The 16,950-nt window shown below is 37.9% G+C and overlaps 1 protein-coding gene across 2 annotated transcripts in view; it reads left to right on the forward strand.

Moving 5' to 3' along the window:
* Positions 1-16,950, forward strand: part of LOC133128902 (protein-tyrosine kinase 2-beta-like) — a 59,006-nt gene that overhangs the window by 27,059 nt on the left and 14,997 nt on the right. For both annotated transcript variants that reach the window (XM_061242706.1, XM_061242707.1), the window contains exons 3-19: positions 1,054-1,232; positions 4,986-5,073; positions 5,362-5,441; positions 5,651-5,713; positions 5,844-5,898; positions 7,550-7,690; positions 8,431-8,505; positions 8,735-8,836; positions 9,649-9,766; positions 12,018-12,057; positions 12,495-12,529; positions 12,627-12,671; positions 12,788-12,885; positions 13,254-13,335; positions 14,231-14,331; positions 14,715-14,830; positions 16,275-16,375. In XM_061242706.1, the coding sequence (XP_061098690.1) occupies positions 1,054-1,232; positions 4,986-5,073; positions 5,362-5,441; positions 5,651-5,713; positions 5,844-5,898; positions 7,550-7,690; positions 8,431-8,505; positions 8,735-8,836; positions 9,649-9,766; positions 12,018-12,057; positions 12,495-12,529; positions 12,627-12,671; positions 12,788-12,885; positions 13,254-13,335; positions 14,231-14,331; positions 14,715-14,830; positions 16,275-16,375 (1,519 nt within the window). The remainder of the gene's footprint in view (positions 1-1,053; positions 1,233-4,985; positions 5,074-5,361; positions 5,442-5,650; positions 5,714-5,843; positions 5,899-7,549; positions 7,691-8,430; positions 8,506-8,734; positions 8,837-9,648; positions 9,767-12,017; positions 12,058-12,494; positions 12,530-12,626; positions 12,672-12,787; positions 12,886-13,253; positions 13,336-14,230; positions 14,332-14,714; positions 14,831-16,274; positions 16,376-16,950) is intronic.

Below are 16,950 nucleotides of genomic sequence, written 5' to 3' on the forward strand. Positions count from 1 at the left end.
AACTCATGATGGTAGCAGCAGGATGAATTCAGGAGTCTACAAAAACATTCTGCAAACTTGCAGAAATGCGTCCAAACTAATTGGGAGGAACTTCATCATGCAGCAAGACAATGACCCAAAACACACTGCCAACACAACAGAGGACTTAAGTTGGAAGAAAAAGTGGAAGGTTTTAGACTGCCCTGGTCAATCACCAGACCTTAACCCAATTGCCTTAACAGCATGTATTTCACCTTGTGAAGAGGAGATTGAAGGGAAAAACCCCCAAAACAAACAACAACCGAAAAAGGCTGCAGTAAAAGCCTGGAAAAGCATCACAAACAAAGAATGTCAATGGGTAGCAGGCTTGATGCAGTTATTGCAAGCAAGGTATATGCTATCAAATATTAGTGTTATATACTTTAATTTACTTAAATACTTAAATATCTGTTCCAATACTTTTGCTCACCTAAAAAAAGGGTGGTCTGATATGAAAGGTGCTATGTTCTAAGTAGTTTAACACATCTAGGTGTAAATACCAGGAAATAAAAGATGAAATTCTGAATTCTGAAGTTCATATTTTTATCTCAACCCGAAGTGTATTCAGTGTATTGCAAAAACAAAGGAATTGGCCTTGCTGTTGCAATACTTTTGGAGGGGACTGTATATGAACACAGTTTGAAATCAGCATTTGCCATTCACAGTGTGTTAAAATTAAACATTTAAAAATGAATTCAGGATTATTGCGTTAATAATCTCCTGATAGCTGGAATCATAATAGTGTAACTAGTGTCCTGGCTGAATAGAATTCAGTGTGAGCATATATCCTTTATATGCACGTCTTTCTGTGGTTCCCTCTCTGATCTCAAATTGAAAGTATCAAGAAATCTGATGGTAGAGCACTTTTGTTTCCTGAGCATGTGCTAGCACTTTTGCTTCTTTTTTCAATATTGTATAACATATTATTTTTCACAAATATATTGTATGCTCATTTTTAAGCTGCTTAAAGCATACATTGAGAGTAATGGCCAAAATAAATAGAGTAGTATGCATTTGATTGATTTTCTCTTTCAGGCCATCATCAAGTCTATCCTGATAAGTGGCCGACTGGGTCCAAACATTAAGTACCCCGGCTGTTATGGGCTCCTGCTGAAGCACCTCAAATCGGAAGAGCTCCACTGGCTCCACCCAGACCTGACAGTGGGTGAGGTGGAGCAGAAATATGAGAAACTGCACCTGGAGGCAGAGTGGAGGTGAGTAGGCAAGGCACAACCTTGAATTTACCAGTGTCATGCATGAATGCGAAAATCGTAGCGTCTAGTGCAAGCTTGAGCAATTCCATTTCGGAAGACATGCCCCTTCTCCATTGATTGGCTGTGAAAATCAGACAGTTGTATGATTCAGCAAATCAGACTCTATAAATTCTATTTGTCTCTTGTCATACGGCCTCTAAGATAGTCAGAGAGACGTACCCCTAGAGATAAAGGATAGCTGGATGAGAAGAAGGCTTTATATGCTTTGCTGACAACTTCTTATCAGGTTAATAGGAAATGTTTGTGGTCAGGTCACAAATGGCATATGATCAACATGTAAATTCTGTCTTCATACATTTGCTGAAGAAATGTTTTAGTTCATCACGGAGGTACATTCTTAACATATCTGAGAGGTTTCAGAGGCTATTGAGGTGGGATGTAGTAAATAAGGCATTAGGCCCCAGTGGAATATATCTTAAGTGTATTGAAAGCACTAATGTATTTATGTACTGCTTTCAAAACTGGAGAAAGTCTGTCCAGGTCAGTAGGCCCAAGCAACCATTATTTAACTTGAACAATAAATAATAATGCCTTTATTTGAGTTGATTTTCATCATTAGAGCCAAATTTGGGAAAACTCTAGGTCTCTGTCCATTACAAATGTAAAGTAGTCTCATATTACACTGCTTGTGTTGCATTGTTGAGTCCCAGAAGAAAGTACAGAATGTTCACTTGTGATAGACTTATCAAAGGGAGGGTCCTGAGACCAAAAAGGTATTCTCCTCTTTGCTAGGCTATTTAGCCACTGTGCTAATCTACTGATCTGGCTCAATTTGAAAAGGAAGCTAATGTTTCAGAATCTTATCTATTAAGTTTTGGGTCATTAAATGTTGCCTGGTATCAGAGGTGTTACTAGGATGTCATCTTTGGGTGGGCATTTGGATTATTTTGGTGGGCAACAACAAAAATGTTGCTTTTCCTAAATGGGGTATGTAAACAAGGGCGTAGTTTAATTTAGTTGCTCTCCCTATTGTTTAATATCAAAGATAGTATCAACGATGTGCTACTATCTCACTATTCAGCTCTGACTGCTGATGGCTGTGAATTGTTCATGACATTTTGGTATGTGTGTACAGTACTATCCAAAAGCTTTAGGCAGGTGTGAAAAAATGCTGTAAAGTAAGAATGCTTTCAAAAATAGAAATGTTAATAGTTTATTTTTATCAATTAACAAAATGCAAAGTGAGTGAGCAGAAGAAAAATCGTTCAAATTCGAAATCGAAAAAAAATAAAATCGAAAAATCAAATCAATATTTGGCATCACTACCCTTAGCCTTCAAACCAGCATCAATTCTTCAGGTACACTTGCACAAAGTCAGGGATTTTGTAGGCATATAGTCAGGTGTATGATTAACCAATTATACCAAACAGGAGCTAATGGTCATCAATTTAATCTGTAGGTTGAAACACAATCATTAACTGAAACAGAAACAGCTGTGTAGTAGGGTTAAAACTGGGTGAAAAACAGCCAAACTTTGCTTCCAAGGTTGAGCTTGTTGAAGACCGTTTAATGCCCCCTGCTGTCGGAATCTCGCTTTTTTTTTTTCCCGGCCGGCGGCATTCTTGCTGCAGAAGCAGAAAGGCAAATGAAACACGAAACCGCTGTATCTACAATTCCATGCTCAACTGCTGTCATATCGGACCCGTTTTAGAGCCGATTCCCTTCAAATGAATTGAGTGAGTAGAAAAAGCATTTTTCAAGGGGATAGGTGTGGAATTCTTATGGGGGAAGATAACATTACCTTATTATTTTTAATGGGTTACCTGCTGCTGTGTAGGCTATCAGTGATTGTGTTTTGATTTCAGTGAGTAAAGCCTCCAGGCAATCCACATACACTGTTTATAAAAGTGAAAGCATCTGGTATTTTTAAAGGTCCAAAACTAAGTAGTGTGTTCCGTAAGTTCTTTTGTTCTTGAAAAGGGCTTACTATGGATGAGAAATGGGTTGTAACCTGCTTTTACATTCATATGTAACACAGATCACACATGGCAAACATCAGCCTAAGTTAGCTTATGGTATACCAATTTTTCGTCACGTTGGTATGGTAACTTAGATTGAGGGACATATTGACTGCCAATTGCACGCTGTAGCTTTTGAGTGTTTACAGAATGCGTTTCTGTATGCAGAACTTTTGTTCACTGGTTTTTTGCTTTTTGCACCATTCTTTGCAAACTCTAGAGATCAGCAGTTTCTGAGATACTCAAACCAACCTGTCTGCCACCAATGATCATTTCACAGTCAAAGTCACTTAGATCAAATTGTTTTGATGGTTCATGTGAACATTAACCCGTATCTGACCCGTATCTACATGACTGTATGGATGGCAAGTTATGGATTTGATGCTTTTAACTTGTGGAAGGACCTCTGCACTTAAAAGTGTCTGGCAAATGACAAAAATGTAAGGCATCCTCCTTTTTGTCTTGCGTAGGCTATGTGGTAGGCACGGCACTTTGCCCAACCACTGCAGGTTTTTAGTTTATGTACAGAACTCTTGAAGACTGTTTCATAAGAAATAGGTTTATACTGTATAAAATAAATGTTTTGTTTTTTTATTAAAAAAATTTTTTTAAATGAAGAAAGGGAATGTATGAGACACAGTGAATATTTTCGCAACTGTGGTACGAACACTGAATTCGAGAATAATAAAGAATAACCATGCCTGCCATACTCACAGGAAGTCTCACCTCTCCAACAGGTCTAAGTGCACCACTCCCCCTCGTATCTGCTTTTGCACAGAGTTCAATTCAAAACAGTGTTTTTCTCTGAGCTTCCCGTGCTCCAGCGTTCCTTATTTTGGGCTAGTCCCCGTGAAAATGAACAGTACATGATTCTTTAATATAAAGCAGTGACACGTTTACTGTATGGTTGAATGGCTACACTTAGGTGACAAAACTGTCAGACAGCCCTATAGAATGTCCAACATGATTTATCTCTTTGGATTCCACTGGCATGAAGTTGAATGGTGCAGAGCACAGAACAGCTTGGTGGCATGTGTGATAAATGTTTGGTGGAGCCTCAGCCAGACTCAGATCTACATGAGTAGTCTCAGTCACATGGTTGGAGGAAAATGATGTCAATAGTTAGCAGACTGTGATTTATCACATCAATTTAAACATAGAAAAAATTTAAACAATTGCAATACTTAGACCTCATCTTTCTTTAATCTGGAGGATGTGGGTAAAGCTTAGATATGGTTATCTTTTTCTTTGGTTTGTAAAGCTGATTCACTAAATGCCATATAAATTAAGTAGATTTTTTCTGCCTATTTGGAAATCACAACTTCTTTCATCAACCTCATCTGTCAACTTAGGAGAATGCAGAAGGGCATGTTCTCTCTTGTGAAACGTGCTCTGTCTGCTTCTATCTGTGGATCTTCGTACTGCACAGTCCAGCATTTAAGCTTTGCCAACATCGAGTTAGAGGAATATGTTTCTGTGCAGTTTATGTAGGCATAGTACCGGGTTCTTCCAGAAGTGACTGCTTGTGTGCAGTGAGACACAGAGGTCCCGCCTTCCCCATGTGTGCAGCCAATCATGCACCACCCTGCGGGACACCCTGCGTGCGCTAAATGTTACAAGCATTAAACAGATGCATTGCAAGTCAAATTCAACCAACACTGTATTCACATGATTATTGGAATGTTCATACCTAAGTTTCTACAACAAAATAAATATACTCAAACCTTTATTTCAGGTATGATCTCAGAATCCGCTATATTCCAGACAACTTCTTGGAGAAATTTAAAGAAGACAGAACCACAATGCTGTACTTCTATCAGCAGGTGAGTGACTTCATTATGAATCTTTATGAAGTCAAAATGTAATATATTCAACTTTCTGTTTTAATTTTAACTGTGGTAACCGTGATATAATTTCCCTTAACTGTTACATTTCTGTTGCACTTGATAAATAATGAGAACTGATGGTGAAAGCAAAAGACATAAAACTGATTTTTCATTTACATAACTTTATTTATTTATTTATTTATTTATTTATTTTGGTGGAGGCTGTCAGTGGCAGCTCTGGTTGTGAGACAGAGAAACAGATCTGTTATTTTGGGCTTCATGCAGGTTCGCTGTGACTACATGCAGCACCATGCCAGCAAGGTCAGCGATGGGATGGCATTACAGTTGGGCTGCCTGGAGATCAGGTAATATCCATCCCAATGTCACGCCAGTTAACCCAAGAAACTAACCTTAAGAAAAGTTGCATAGTCAATACAAAGTTCACTTTGTGTTCAGGTAACTTTTTTGACTCAATGAGAATTTTCTGATTCAGTCATGCCATTTGTTTAATTAAATATAATTGTGAAGGTGAAAAATTAGCTGTTGGCTTATTTCCATGTGCTTTTTGTTTCAGGCGGTTTTACAAAGATATGAATGCTAAGGGTCTGGAGAAAAAGTCAAATTTTGAATTGTTAGAGTAAGTATCAACACTGTGTGTCTGTACAAGTTCTATAGTAATACTATGCCTGTGGTGAATGGAATTTATGGTCATCAATGCCACATAAATGTGTCCAGTCGTCTGTTTAAACTTCCCTTCTGCATTCTAGGAAGGATGTGGGACTTGAACTTTTTTTCCCCAGTGAACTTATTGACAGCATGAAGGTAGAGTATTGTTATTGTTTTACTGCTGTTTAGTGGGCTCCTAATGAAAATGAAGAAAAAGGCTGCATATAATAAATGACACCAATAATAATCTGTGTTATGTTCAAAGACATAGGAAAACTATATACTTTTATTTCACTACATTTACTCTTATATTTTAATGTATATTTAAAGTAATCAAAGTAATTTTTCTGAGAACCATACACGTACGTGTCAAAATTATTAGTTTACAGTACTTTTTGTGTATGTTTGTCAAGGGTGCCTGTAATTTTGGAGCCCACTGTACCCCATTTTACACTCAGTTGACACTCATTTCCCCAATTCAGATACCCATGCTCAGCAATCACAACCAAGTCCAGAAATCTCTGTAGTTCATAAATATAGTGACACACTTCACAAAGCCATTGGCTCTACCATACTCTGTGGCATTCAATGATGATTTGCACCATTTCTTGAAAACGATTAAAAACTGTAATGCAGAGTTCATAGTGACTAACCTTTTTTTAAACTATATCTGATGAAAATGCACACGGTTTCAGTGCAGTGTATGCAAGTGAGAAAGGAGATTTTATCAGCATTCATGGCCGGATTAGAGATTGTTTTTCATACCTTATAACTAAACTATATTAAACGACATTCATCTGCTGCCAGTCTATATTGCAGTGTCAATGTGTGAACAATACGACGATTGCTTTAGGAATGGTGTGTTGCGGTGTGTGTTAAACTGTTAAAATGCCTCTGATACTACTGAGGATTTATCGACCAAGAGTATGTGTAAATAGTAAAGGTAATAAGGTGAAGCTGAGGATCTTGCTGATGGTGTAAGATACGGCACCACAATTAATTTTCATTACTGAGCTTTATGATGGCCAGCTTAATTTGCATCGATACTACTGTCTTCCTCATGTGTCACACGCCAACACTTGACATCAACAGCAATGTCGATACAAATTCAATGTGAAGTCCAATTCAACAAATACTGGTAGGACCATGTACAAAAGGTGCTGTCATTTCTAAACTGTTCACCCGATATGGATGAAAATACCCTGAAATGAACGCTTAGTCTACACTTCAACCTCAGTGTTGTATCCAACCAAACCAAAATAACAAAAAATGTGTCACTGTCCAATGAACTATGGTGCTCACTATATCTGAACTGTGATGGCGGCCTGTATCTGTCTTAATTTCACACCAACGTAATGATTATTAATGGTTAATTCAGTCCAATCATTCATGTGATCTGACATTTTAGCTGGATTTATTGGTAAGCTGTGAAGTATGTTCTTTTGTCCCTGGATGAAACATTTTACTGTGGTCCTTGAATTATGGTATGGATCCCATGGCTTGCTTTGTGCATTATTTTGGATTTGCATAGGATTAACATCACAGATGACCTCCACAATTATTATAAATCGTATGAGGACCTCAGGTAATACTAGTCCAGTGTTAATAGGGTTTAAGAGTGAACCAGTACTGGTGTAGAGTTTATTGTGTGAGCATGGGGTAATTGTTGGAAACAGAAACCGAAAACCTTCCCCCAATGCTGCTTATATTTTGGGGTGATATATGTCAGATTGCCTGAGATGTGTCATGATGAATTAATTTCTGAATTGATTGACTAACTGAGTTACTGCTTGGTGGGCCATGGCAGTCCAAACACCTGAGGAAGATGATCCAACAGACCTTCCAGCAGTATGCTACGCTTAAGGAAGAGGAGTGCATGGAGAAGTTCTTTGAGACATTTGGCAAGTTCTCCAGCTTCGATGAGGAGGTGTTTCCCTGTGAGCTGGTGGTGAGTTCCCCCTTTGGCTTGAGAAGGAATCCTGACAAACTACTGTGCTCAGATCTGCAAGCATTGTCAAGAGTGCCAGAGATCTGGTTTATCTGTCTGTGTACCTGAGCAATAGACTAGCAAATGGGGCGGCCTGTAGCATAGTGGTTAAGGTATGTGACTGGTTGGTGGTTCTTGGTGTAGCCACAATAAGATCCGCACAGCTGTTGGGCCCTTGAGCAAGGCTCTTAACCCCGCATTCCCGCATTGCTCCAGGGGAGGAGTGTCTCCTGCTTAGTCTAATCAACTGCTTTGGATAAAAGTGTCAAATGACATATAATGTAAAAATAGTTACCAGTTGAGCTAGCTCTAAATGTCAATACAATGCCACTAGTCACTATTCTCTATTGACTTTTGACAATATTGTCAAATGTTTCCATCTTGTCAGATCGATCTTTGACCATGTACTTCTGAACCAGTGCACACTTTGAGCTTTGATATTTTGCATACTAAAACAGAAAATACCTTAACAGAATAGAGTTCTTCTTTCAAGAGAATCCAAAATGGCTAGACATTTAGTCAGTCATTAGGGTAACTAATTAGTATCCTGGAGTGTTTTATTTTTTTATCTCTTTGGACATTTTTGAAAATGCTTGCTGAATCTTTGCATTGAGTTCTAATCTGAACCTGATTTATTACACTTTTTGGTGGAAGGATTATCTCCTGTGCTTTCACATGATTTTTTCCATGTCTCCTTACAGCAAGGCTGGAGTCTTGCAGTGGAGCTGGTCATTGGACCCAAAGGCATCTGCCAACGTACACAGAAGCACTCAGCGGTGAGAATGTCACAGTTCCTTCGAATATTGACCGCGATGTCCTTTCACAGTCTCTGCAATACTGCTTTCACTGCACAGTGAACTATTTAGCCAGTTTAAAAATTATTTTGAGGAATTATAGATACATTTCCTGTTGTAGTCTCTGCTGAAATGCTTCTTGAAATTCTCCATTCTGTTTGATAGAATAATGAAATTAATATATTTTAATGCTTTTTATTTATTTCCCCAGCCCATCTGCCTTGCTGATTACAAACAGATTAAGAGTATCAAAAGTTCTGTACAGAGTGACAGTAAAGCTCTACTGACTCTGAATATAGAGGGAGCTTCTCAGGTAAGAACCAATAAAAGGCCCATTTATTGACCTGTCATGAATTAGATCATTTAATGAGCCCTTCACTGAGGCTGTGATTTTATTGAATTATCCATCAAAATATTATAGACAAGATGCAGAAAACTTGATAAAACACATTTTTACTATGCTGGGACACAGCCCACACACTTTTATTCTTTGCACAGTTCAATGATTTTACATTACATTACATTATTGGCATTTGGCAGACGCTCTTATCCAGAGCGACGTACAGTTGATTCAACTAAGCAGGAGACAATCCTCCCCTGGAGCAATGCGGGGTTAAGGGCCTTGCTCAAGGGCCCAACAGCTGTGCGGATCTTATTTTGGCCACACCAGGATTAGAACCACCGACCTTGCGTGTCCCAGTCATTTACCTTAACCACTATGCTGCAGGCCGCCATGATAAACTTTTTAATGTGTAATTTATATCAGGAATACATTGCAGGCTTTAGTTTTAAGATATTTCTTGGAAATTGTTATTGGAGAGTGGTTAGTGGCAAAAATAATTATAGGATGAATACTGTCACACACCGTGACACACCCCTGGGTGGACAAAAGATATTGACACAGGGTGGCAAGAAAGTCGGTTTTCACCTACATTTTATTAATGAACTCTAAAAATAAACAAAAGTCTTCTCCATTCACCCTCACAGGATCAGGGTTCAAAATAACAAACTGGTCCTCGGATTTCCCCACTTACCAGAAATACTATACCTGCATTTAATTCATGGCAATATGCTGTACCTGTACTTCAATAAAGAGTGAATGCTATACCATACCTGTATTTCTAGCCTTTGTCCATCCACACGGCTACCATCAGCATGGCAGAGAACATGGCTGACTTGATGGATGGCTACTGTCGATTAGAGAATGATACAGAGGCATCTTTGATCTTGAGGCCAAATAATGGTAAGGGACTTCTATACGATTCAAAATGAAAAAATGCCTTTTCTCCCTATTTGAAATGCTCAATCATATTCAACAGCATTCATTGTAACGAGTTGTACTGATTAGGGGGAACACAGACAAACATTTGCTCTCCTCCAGAATCACAGCACAGTTTACCAGTTGGGCTTGCAAAGACATAAGTTGGAGGAAGACATTTCATGTGTAGCTCAACAGGCTGACTTGCAGGCATCCGGTTGACCAGGGGTTACTTGTGCTCGATGAAGTGCTGTCATCCAGGCCAACTGAAACAGCTGAGGGGAGTCAATAGTCATGCATGGCTGCCAACCACAGTCAGCAATGGCACTCAGCAACCCCTTATCAGGCTAGTGAAATAGTTGGAAGGGAAAGTAAAACTATTATTTACTTAATGTACATATTAAAGTTTCCATCTGTTCTTTTTTTTTCTTGTATGCTAGTTCTAAGGATGGATGTAACTTTGTATGTTCACTTAAACACTTAAAATAGGGTGTTTGGTATGTCACATCAAATTGTATGGTGAAGCACTGTTATATTTTCAGAAGATATTCCTAGAAATTCAACATATCACTCACACAGTAGTAGAGCTATGGTGAAACTACAAAAGACAGTATCTTGTCCTCATTATTTTTAATCTTGCTAACATTGAACGTAAGTTTTATCAAATTAAATACACGGGGTCAAGAATGTGTCAAAATGTCAAATGACAGAGCATGATATTTCTACTCCCACATTGTTCTATTGTTCTAATTAAATAGATTTATCTTTTTATCTTTCCTTTCTTTGCAATGTTTGGAATTCTTAGTGTCACTCGATTTGTCACACCTTTTGATTTTTTCTTCAAAATAACCATTTCTAATACTATTAATGTCAATGATCATAGAAATATATGCATACCCAATGCTGTTTAATTTGGCCCAGCAGTTAATAAACCAGCAAGCCTCAAGGTTAGATTAAATCCCAGACTCCTATGCTTGTCAATTTTACATAAGAAACCTAGAATGTCCCAGCTATCCCTGTTACAAATAGTAGAAGATTTTTGAAATGTTGATGTCCATATTATTGACTACGCAATTGCATATAAAGTGAAAGTTAATTAGGTCACTATCTACTGTCAGTAATTAAGAATGAACAGAGGAAGGAACAGTTATAGCCAGTTACAGAATTCTACATTGTGTGTGTGGTTTTTGTTTTCCGCATACAGCTTTAGAACAACCAATGATCCTCTCAGCCCTGAGTTGAATGATTTGGTGTTTAGGTTCATATTGGCCTACCAAATTGTGTCAGTTTCAAGCAACTGGTGATTACATTTCAGTTCTGTATAAGTATTGGTTTAACTCTTTGGGTCATAACTTAATGTTTGGAAAATATTAATAAATATAATCTCTGAAAATGTTAGTAACCATGACTTACTTGCAACCAGGGCAGGAATCTCACTGGTGGCCATGATTGAATCTCAGTAATGGGACAGGTTACTCAGTTCATATTTGACTGCAGCCAGGAGAAACTCAGCTAACTCCTTCCTATTAATCTTGGCAAAGCAGTTTACCCAACTGCCAAAAAGAGGCAATATAAACACATTTTTTGTATGTTTTCATAAAATTTTGTATTATTGTGTCACCATTTGAGGTAAATATTGAAAGTATTACCCAGTGCCCAGTGGTTTTAATGCAAAAACACAAAACATACAATGTGTCACCTTTCACAAACTTCTGCAATAAGCCACTATGTGAAGGCATCTGTGGATGGACAAAATCAATGCTCAAGATCCTTTATGCTGTTCGAGCATTGCCTATACTTTTCCCACTACTGAGAATAGGTTGGTGAACCGATGGAAAATATTTGTTTACAAGAAGCTGTAGCAATGGCTTTGTGAAATTATGGTTGGAAAACATGACTGGTTGGAGGTTGAAAGCAAATTGCATTTACCCCAGAGGCTGAAGCATATTTCAGTATATTTATGTTGACCAACTAGGTGTAACAAGAGGTCAGCCCTCTTTAGAGACTCTCAGCCTCTCCGGGATGGGAAATTTATGGCTGTAAACAGACCTGACAATTATTATTATTGTGGGATTTCCATTGTAAATGCACAGTATTAGGCTTTTAGCCAAATTTGTTCTGTGATAAATGGTGAAATATGCGCAACTCATTCACAGGTTTGACTAGACATGAATACCCAGGAATGAATGGGGCATTTTTAAATATGATCATATTTGTAAAAAAAATCTTTTTTCAGACAGGAACTTAAGAAATGCACTACCTGAGATTCCCACAAGGTAGGTTATTAGTTGTCTTTGGTTTTAACCACATGCTTAATCTGTTAGCATTTTATATTTATTTGCTTGTTTCATAAATATATCAGAAAGACCTTAGACTGTATAGAAACAAGATCACAAGTCAACATTAACTACAGTAGTAGTTAAACCACTATAGGTTGGTTGAGTAGTCACTCAATTTACATTTTACAGTTAGTAAAAGCTGTTATCCTGGGCAGCTTGTTCAAACTTAGTTTTTGCTTACAATTTGTAAAATAAAAACAATATGTCCTGAAGCAATTCACGTTAAGGTCCTTGCTCAAGTTACAGCTGGGAATTTAACATGCAAACCCAAATTACAGGCCTAGTTCTTTAAAATGTGCTGCCTTATCTTGTCTAAGTGTCTACCGTATATAAACTATGATGCTGTATTTATTAATGCTGTGTCTCCTCACCAGTGACCATAAAGAACCTACCCTCAGATACAGCATGGGTAAGTGTAACACTCTCTTTCAATGAATGCCTATTGGGCACATTACAATTTGTATATTTGCAAAGCAAATTCAGCTCTGTTGTTCAATTTTCCCCAGGATCTGACATCTATGCAGAGATACCAGATGAGCGGCCAATGTCTGGTAAGCCGATGATGAAGCTGTTAAATCGTTATTGCATTTCATCAAGTACTGTAACGCAAGTTACTACCTGGTGCACAAAAACAAAGAATAACTTTCTGGGTGTTTGAATGTTCCAGCAATACGATATGGTCTGTCCAGAGATGATATTGTTCTGGGCAGGATTCTTGGTGAAGGTTTCTTTGGGGAAGTTCATGAAGGAGTTTATAAAAAGCAGGCAAGTACATGGATCACAGCCAAGTGCTTATCATTTCACATTCTACGTGATCACAGCCATGTAAAAAGCAGTGTGTCATTTCTTTCCTGTTAGAAGCACATAATAATCGGGTTATATTATCAGAATACTAAAAAATGTGTTGTTACAAAAGATCTGTAAACTAAAATGATAGACAAAGTTTACTTGACAGTTGAACACAGAGCTGAAATTCATATAGAAAAAGACAAGCAACCTGCATTACTTATCAAATACATACATATAAATATATATTTAAATTCTGCCCAAAACTGACTGTAGTATTGCAAATTAGTACCAGACAAATCCTGTGTGTAATATTTGACTAAAGTCTGACTGTGTTTTTTATTTAGTCCGGAGAAAGGATCAGTGTAGCTGTTAAGACCTGCAAAGACTGCTCCCCTGATGTCAAAGAGAAGTTTATGAGTGAAGCTGGTAAGATTTTGGGCCTCTCAAGTATTGGTCTCTGCTGAACCATACATAGATTCTAAAAGAAACCCAGAATTCTGGGCTGTAAAAAAATAAATAATAAGTTGTCATTTAGCTGACACTTTTATCCAAAGTTACTTGCAGTTGATTAGACTAAGCAAGGGACAATCCCCCCAAGAGCAATGCTCAAGGGCCCAACAGCTGTGAGGATCTTATCTTGGCTACACCGGGGCTTGCCTGGGACCACCAACCTTCTGGGTCCTAGTCATCTACCTTAGCCACTAGGCAATAGGCTGCTAAGGTAGAGATTACACACAAAACATTTTTTCCATAACAACAAGTTATGAACTGGTTGAACAGAACTGTGGACTGATTATGCTATGCTGAGAAAAAAATTGTAACAACTTAAACTATCCGCCATAAAGACTGCATAATTTCAGAAGACCTGTAATTACCTGCCATATTTCAGGCCATGAAAAATGGCATATTACTGTTATAGTATACGCATTGAATTTTACAGTCAGATTAGAAAATTACTTTTGCAAAGTGACTGGTGTATACCAAGCTAGTCTTACAATATCTACTGAAAGCTGCAATATGCTGCCATGACAAGTTATAAAAGGAGTTATGAGCCTATGGAAGTAAACTGTATTTTGGTATATAGTTAAAATAAACCATTATCAAATCACCCTTAACTTTCATTTTGACTTTTACTACTTTGCATATGTTCTCATTGGAAACCTGAAATCTCATCTAGTTGGCCATCCTTATTGAATGAAATCTTGGAGGCAATTAAGAATAAGGATTTTTATTTCATGCAGCTATAAAGAAGTGGGTCCATCTGCTCCAGATGTCTGTGGTATATAAGCTCTTGTGCTATTAACCTGTTTCTGTCTGTCAGTGATCATGAAGAAACTGGACCATCCCCACATTGTGAGTCTGATCGGAATCATTGAGGAAGATCCGGTGTGGATCGTCATGGAGCTGTACCAGTACGGAGAGGTCAGAATGGCCTCAATGGTTTTATTTTGGTCACCTTTGAAGTCTGACATTTTAAGCATGCAAGGCTCTGTAGACATCTCCCATGTTTAAATAAGGGAAAGGTTGATGCAAATTCTGTTAATGCACCGTGGCTCATTTCAAATTAGGGGACAATCTCTGCATCTTATATAAAATTGTATATATGCATAAAATTAATCATCAACTATTCATCATGTTGTTCTTTTTTCTGTTAAGTGAGTCATTAAGATATGTACCTCCTCAAATTCATCCAATAATTTATTTCCTGATTAAAAATGTTCTGCATAGCCAAGCTTTTTGTCTCTTGAGAAGTAAACATGCAGTTGAACTAATACAGCCCTTCTAATTTTTTGTTCATCCTTTAGCTTGGAAATTACTTGACCGAAAACCAGCACAAGTTGACCAATGTCACACTAGTTCTGTACACACTGCAGATCTGCAAAGCGCTTGCCTATTTAGAAGGCATAAACATGGTCCACAGGTGAGTGTTTCTCATTCCTTTATACCACAGTCTTTTGAATCAGTAGGAAGTCCTGTTTCATGAGTGCAAAATGCTGCAGGGTTTTTGTCCCGTGTAAAACTGTAATGACTTTTTCAGTTAACCTAAATTGAATGCAGGCATTATTTAGTGGTGGGACTGCTTGATAGTATTCTTCAAGTAAACACGACCCCTGTTCTTAAACCTAACTTACATGCTTTACTGAATTCAGCCTGTGGTTTGTTTTTCAACCCTGTAGCATGCACTGTGCAAAGTAATTTGCGGCACTGTGCAGCAAATGGTACCATACAATAGTTACACAAGTTGACTGATATTGTCATTTGGTTTTGTGGTGGCTTGAAAATTTTTGGAAAATGGATGTTGCAGTTGGACCACAGCAAGACAGTCAGCAGTATAAAAGGTTTACATGCCAGTTTGTAGGATACGTTTCTTGCAGTTCACTAAGCAGTAATTCTTTTTATCTTCTGTATTCAGTCCAACTAACATCTGAATACTGATTCGATGAAAGGCCTTCAATTTAAAATTGAACTCAAATTAACAGTGAATTGTCAGGAACATACACTCGGAGATCACTTTATTAGGTAGACCTGTTTATAGGTGACCTGGAATTTATAATTCCCCATTCACACACAAAGCCCAGGGTTGGCACAGGATATTAAACATGGGTTCTACCTGTGTTTTAACCATTCATACCACAATGTCACGGCTAAGTACTGGCTTGCCATTAGGCTATACTAGCTTAAACCGTTATGTTAACTTGTGAATCGGTAGCCCAGAAATCTGTTCCAAATCTTGCGAAAGCTATGTAAAAACTATGTCACAAAACATTTTAAGTAATGCATTATTTGTTATTCAATATTCACAATCAGATATTATCTAACAAGTGAGCAATCCTCTTTTTGTGAAGGTATAGTTCTATTCCTAAGAGTCTAGCTAGCATTCCTGAGGAGTTTGGTTCACATGAATAGAATTTCCATTAATTAGGCTATATAAAAGTTTTGGAACATTGTTTCTGCAGTTGTAAGACCATGTCCAGCTGACTTGCACTACTAAAGGATTGCATATTCACTAATTTAATCTCTGTCTGTCATGGAATAAACACAAGCTTCACCTGTCTCTTAATAATCACATTTTGTCAAAATAGGCTTGGTCACTGTGTAGCATGAATGTGTATAGCATTGTATTTCCCTGTGCCTGGCTGTCTAGCCATTTTTGGACAACGCTGATTCTATCTCACTGCGTTTCTAATACAGGTCTGATATCATCAGCAGACCTCTGTCTGCTGCCTTAGATAATACATGTTCTATTTCCTCATTATACCTATGCTGATACTGATATGACTGAAAGACAGATAGCTGATTATTTAACACTTCAATTGGACTTTTTGTACAGTATGTAACTGGTCTGTCTTTACCATGGTGTACAGAGACATTGCAGTGAGGAATGTGCTAGTGGCCACACCAGACTGTGTGAAGCTTGGGGATTTTGGCTTGTCCAGGTACATTGAAGAAGAAGAGTATTACAAAGGTGAGTTTGAATGATGAATTGGGTTACCTGTCATTAATCAAGCATTAAGTATTTTATAACCAACTGAATTTCACCCAATTCAAACTATTGCCAAACGTTAGCCAGCTAGTTCCTTAATCCAGTGGTTGTGTATACAACTTAGAACATATCACCTTTTGTATGAGACCACACAATTTTTAGGTGATCAAAAGAATTGGAACATGTGACTGACAGGTGTTTCTTGTTGCCCAGATGTGTCCTGTTAGATGGAGTGGTTGAACAATATATAGTTCTCAGTGTCTACTCTTGGCTTTAGCCTTGGGTTTTGCCTGTGAAGACTGCATTTGTGTTAGAAAAGATAAACCAACATGAAGACCAGAGAGCTGTCTTTGGGAGAAAAGCAAGCCATTTTGAAGAAAAGAGAGTAAATTGTGGGATTGTACAACAACTTGGAATGGCCTGAAAAAGAAAGAAACCGCTGCCGTACTGAGCAACAGGTCGACCAAACAGGTCTGAAAACAATGGCAGTTGATGACAGAAACATTGTGAGAGTTGTGGAGACAAACCCCAAAACATCAGTCTGTGACATTACAAAC

Source organism: Conger conger, chromosome 5 (assembly GCF_963514075.1).
Source record: "Conger conger chromosome 5, fConCon1.1, whole genome shotgun sequence".
Lineage (NCBI taxonomy): Eukaryota > Metazoa > Chordata > Actinopteri > Anguilliformes > Congridae > Conger > Conger conger.